Source organism: Trachymyrmex septentrionalis, unplaced genomic scaffold (assembly GCF_001594115.1).
Source record: "Trachymyrmex septentrionalis isolate Tsep2-gDNA-1 unplaced genomic scaffold, Tsep1.0 scaffold83, whole genome shotgun sequence".
Classification (NCBI taxonomy): Eukaryota; Metazoa; Arthropoda; class Insecta; order Hymenoptera; family Formicidae; genus Trachymyrmex; species Trachymyrmex septentrionalis.
This window is the reverse complement of record NW_017306018.1, coordinates 866,779-872,548: the sequence shown is the minus strand read 5'-3', so window position 1 is coordinate 872,548 and position 5,770 is coordinate 866,779. Positions and strand designations below refer to the sequence as shown.

At 29.5% G+C, this 5,770-nt stretch overlaps 1 protein-coding gene across 2 annotated transcripts in view; it reads left to right on the top strand.

Annotated features, from left to right (window-relative positions):
* The window catches only part of LOC108754989 (orcokinin peptides type A-like), a 19,958-nt gene that overhangs the window by 10,840 nt on the left and 3,348 nt on the right, over nt 1–5,770 (top strand). Inside the window, exon 3 of one of the 2 annotated variants that reach the window (XM_018497686.1) lies at nt 3,433–4,234. The exons of the other annotated variant lie outside the window; for it this stretch is intronic. Within the exon in view, the coding sequence (XP_018353188.1) occupies nt 3,433–4,106 (674 nt within the window). The 3' untranslated portion in view covers nt 4,107–4,234. Of the gene's footprint in view, nt 1–3,432; nt 4,235–5,770 lie in introns of those variants that run through there. 2 annotated transcript variants of the gene reach the window in all.

Below are 5,770 nucleotides of genomic sequence, written 5' to 3'. Positions count from 1 at the left end.
TTTTTTTTTTTTTTAATAAAGATAATAGGCAGATAGTATTCATAAGTAAAATTGATAAAATTCGATATAAAATAAGCACATGAAGATATCTGTAAACATTTTATTTTTAATTGTTAAATACTATTTATAATTACATGTAATTGTAATAATAACGAATGGGAATAAATTTGGTGAATAAATAATTGAATAATTTAAATTTATATCTATTGTCCATTATAATATTGCGCGACGGAGATCAATAGATGCGAATTAAAAGAATATAGACATATTCGCATACATATAGGTTATCCTATTTTATAGATTATTTGTCACTGGAAATTTTTTGCAAATATATACAAGTACACGATAAATAATGCAGTCGGCAATTCGCTACTTTAACTTTAATCTTAAGTACATACTGTGGCATACGCATCGTCTAGTTATAGTAAATTGTATACTATCGCGAAAGAGAAAACAATGCGTAATCGATACCGCACTAATACACATAAATTTTTAAACGTACTCCTTTACCCTTTGATATATTACTTCTATCCGGTCTATCGGAATTGCACGTTAAGAGTTTAATCCGATATACACGTATACATTGCAGCCAAGATATTTATTACATTATACACTTTAATTAATTACTTATAAAAGTATCAATCTATCGTATTAACGTAGCGTCTAAGTCTAAAATTGTTTGATTATTTATGTCACAAGATAAAAATTATTTCAAACAAATTATGCTGTAGTAATTAATGTCAAGAAAAAATATTAAGTAAATACGTTTTATAGAAAAAAAGTATGTTAAAAGAGATAAAACTTTTCAAAAACGAAAAAAAAGTTTGCTATTGTTATAAATATCGGTTATTGTATTTAATTATAGATAAAATACAATCTAAATATTACTTGATTATTGCTTATTTAAATATAATCTAGTATATATTTCCAGAGAACGAAAAAAAAATTAATCCGTCTTTCTCTCTCTCTCTCTCTCTCTCTCTCTCTCTCTCTCTCTCTCTCTCTCTCTCTCTCCGTGAAAGAAATTAACTCGATAAGAAAATAGGAAAATATGAAGTTAAATTAAGTGTGTATATGTCACAATCAAAGTGTTAACTTTAGTAAATGTATACACATACTAGTCAATGTATACATTTACGTATTGTAAATGTACTCGTATACATTGACTACAATAGACTACAGTAAGTGTATACATTTACTGAGTTAACACTTTTACTGTAACATGTATACAAAGTAAAACAAGCATATCTCTAAAGGACTTATTAGTTTATCGATCACTTACACACTCACGAAGTTTTGACGTTTAAATTCAGGATACACTATGCACATTATATATAGAGTATACAATATATTGCTCTAGAATTGTTGGAATTAAATAGAATATAATTTTCTCCTTAAATTGTTATTTATAGATAATATTATTTATAAATTATAAATAAAATAAAAATTAGATGTTATTTTATAGTTGAAGCATCTTGTAAAATTAAGTTATTAAAATTAAGTAAGAGTATGGATCGTGCATATAGAATGTATACAAGAAATATTATTTTGATAGATAAAGAGTATAGAAGCATGATTTATGACTTTTATTATCGTACATCCTTTTGACTGCATTTTATGGCTCGATTTTAAAAATACAATCGGCGATTTAGAGAGACCATAAACTTGCTTCTGCAGAATGCCCACACTTATTTGGAAAACGTAACAATTAATTGGCTATTTACAACGATTTCATTAGCCTTCAACTTTAATCAACTTCAAAAAACGTATAAGTAAGAAATATTGGCGCGTGTGAATGTTTTAATAAAATAATCATTTGCATTGTTCACATGATTAATTTATAAACACTGGAATAAAAATGATTTAAATATAGAGAAGACAATTTAGGGCTTTTTCAAGAGATTATTAAAGATGAGAAATTCTTCAGAAATATGGGGAATTAAATATGATATCATTTTATCGATATATATTATTTTTTAAGAATTCAATTTTAATAAATTTTTTAAGATTACTGTGTTGTAATTTCATACAATGTTCTAATATATTTTTTTACTCAACCGAAGACACGTAATATGGATCTAAATAATAATTTCTAGTTCACAATAACGTAATATTTTTTACCGAACAATACGTGTATCTAAAACTTTTATTAATATTTGATATATAATTGAGCTTGATCAATTGAAACATTTAGTCAGTGTGGTAATCTACCACTATTCAAAATTTCATAATTCGTAAATATATACATTATTATTTCGACCTTTTCGGCTTCTTTCTTGTGTACACACGTTTATCATTTATTATGTATTTCTATATTATATCGTGCTATTAATCATTAATTTGGAGTACGTGTGTCTAGCGGTTCCGGAATAAATGTATAAAATAAAAAAGTTCGTGTAATGACTAAACTTAAACAATATACAATACTTGTGAGGAAATTTGTGAGAAGTCTGCTTAATTTTCACAAAAGAAATGTTCTCAAAGAAATTTTGCGTGTGAATATAGAAAATTATCTTGGAAAATTGTCGCACCCGAGAAATTTATGATGTATGTACATCGTTGAGTGCACGGGTTAAAATTGCGTAGGCGACATCGATGGAGGTAAGCGTGATAACAGTTTAGATGTGAGAATTCTAATGTCACCTGTTTACGCATGACACGTCGTTGCATGGTTTTATTGCACTCATGTGCAAATCTTATCCAATCTCTGTTTGTATTCAGGCTTTTACTTCGCGATTTAGTTCGGTTCACTCATTTCTTCGACGACTTTGATAGCACGCATGAATTTTATATAGATAGTGTAAAAATAAAAACAAAAAATTAGTATATATATATATTTTTTAAGCAGCGACTAAAAACTGTCACCAGATTATCATCCATCTATACTGTGCACTTTAAATTATTGCTTTACTTTATTACTTTTATCTTTACTTCACATTTATCTTTACTTTATCTTGATTCCTATTTTTATTAGGTGAGTGCTAGGAAAATATTTTTTATTGACTAAAGAGTAAAAATATCGTTTGTAAGTACAAATATTTGATCTCACCCTGCGTACACAAGAAGTGCACGCAGAGTGAGATCAAATATTAATTTTTCAATAAGTAATAATTTATATTTTATGCATAGTATAGATATAGAGGATCGCAAATAAAAAATGAATTGCAAATCAGTATAGCGAATAAGCAAAAGAATTAAGATTGAAACTACTGAAGCATGTATCGTAATTTCAACAAATTTAGATTTTGATACAAAATTAATGCTTCCATATTTATTATACTCTGCATGTTTACTATTAATTTATTCAGTCCAATGCAAATGCGATATGAATATTTCGATTGTAATTAACAATGTAATAAATATATTCACCGAAAAAATCAAATTTTATTCCTCTATAAAAAGCCACAGTAATTCCTTTTTTTATCATTGTAGGGGTTAAGCAGAGTACGAAGCGAAACTTGGATCAAATCGGTGGCGGACATCTCGTAAGGGATACGGACAAGCAATTTGAAGGTTTATTAAACGAAGAAGAGAGACGTTTGATTGAATGTTTAAATTCCGCCGGTGACAAGCAAATACTTGACACATTCTGCCGAGAGGAACTTTTTGCCGATCGATTTCGTAATGGAAATCTCATTAATTCTTCGATCAATTTTGTAGCGTTTGAAGATACAATAAAACATCCATTAAACAGCCTTGATTTAAATGCCGATCAAGCAAATAACCAATTATTTATGGATCAACTTATTAATGGCGATGTTTCAAACAACGCAGAGAGTGACAGGCGAATTGTTAAAAATTTGGATCAAATCGGTGGCAGGCATCTCGTAAGAAATCTAGATCAGATTGGTAACGGACACCTCATAAGAAATCTAGATCAAATCGGTGGCGGACATTTGGTTAGAAGCATCGATTATCCAAACGCAAGAACAAAACAGCGCATTGATCAACCGATGAGCATCTTAGAGAAGCTGCACTTCACGCGAAATCTGGATCCTATCGGAGGCGGAAATCTTGTGAGAAATTTAAATCAGATTGGAGGCAGAAATCTTGTACGAAACTTGGATCCAATAGGCGGCGGAAATCTCGTGAGAAGCTTGAATTGATTTTGCAGCAATGCCTAATCATGGTGGAACCATACAAGATTAGGAAAGAGAATGGCTTAGAAGTGATTGTATTAAAAATGGAGAAAAGCTTTTATATTGATTTTGAATATTACACGTGTTTTCTTTTAAGTTATAATTACCTGATATGTTATATATGTTCTATGTATAAAAGAATCAGGATCGGAAAATTGTATTTAATAAACATGCAACTATAGGCTACGCAGTTTTGATTTAATTAAAATTGAATCCAATGCATATAAAAAACGACAAAATTAAACTAATAAGAAAGAGCATATGAAAAAAATGTGTAAATAATTAATATATTGGATTATTAATATATCAGAACAAAAGTTTATAGTGTTATTTTATTTGTATTACGTTTATATCATTAAAAAATTTGCAATTGTATTATTCAACAAAAGTAAAGTTTCAGTTTTAAAAATCTGTTTTTTAAATTGCGATACGATGACTTTTAATGAAGTTGTGAGCATTCGAAATTAAAATACTCTTTTCATTTAATTTGAACTCAGTCAACAAAATCTTAGGAACAATTTTAAAAACGAGTTTTATAGGGAAAACTTTAAGCTTTCAGAAGTCGAAAGGTAAATGTACCGAACAGGAACTCTCTTTGATCTTGACCTGGACACATATTGATAATATGTGTCATCATAATCCTAAATAACCTTCAAGTTTCACTAGTCGATCGTTATCCGTTAAAAAGTTATTAACAAAATAATTGAAAAAATATTGATTAATGAGTAACTCAAACAAATTACTCATTAAAAAGTTATAAACAAAAAAATTTTTTAAATAATACCTTATATTTCTGCTACGTACAATAAAGAACTACGTATCTGACCCCTTTCTTTTCACGGTGTAAAGTGTATGCGTGAAGACAGTACATTTTACAATGCAAAACGAGGGCTATCCCACACTAAAATATGGATTGGGTTAAGTTTTTTTAGAGAGGGGAGGGGGTGCCGCTCTTTTCTGCTAGGGGTGCAAGACTTTCCGCACGAAGCGAGGTTCAAAATGAATAATTAAATCATATTTTGATATAGGTGAAATCTCACTTCGCGTGGAAAATCGTGCGTCCCTAGGCAGAAAAAGAAGGTGGGATGGATCTCGCTTTATGTGGAAAGCCAGAAGCGTAGGCAGGAGATGGGGTGGACCTCGTTCCGCGTTGAAAGTCATTATGCAAGGGACCTTTAGGAGTTCTTAACATTGTTTACATTTCACAAATTTCTGACCCATTCTTCCTGAATTTCACAAGACATTTGATTCTTAGAATATCTATCATGGAACAAGTTGGAATGAATTCCAATCAGAATTATTCCTAGAAAACACAATAAAGATCTAGGAATAATTGAACAATTTCGATCAGAATTTATTTCAAATAATTTTATAATACGTACTTTTTTTATCAAAACGTTACATTCCGTTTCGGTATAAACAAGAATTACTTTGACAATTATTGATATCAAAAATTGCTTGCAATTATTAGTCATCAAAATTGTACTGAATGTATTTGTTGGACTTCTTACTACACGCCACGCCAACATGAAAACCAAGTGTCGTTATGTCAGCAGAAAAAAATCAGTGTACGAAATTTTGTCCACGCCACGATAACATTGCACATACATTGTATATTAACTATACAACTT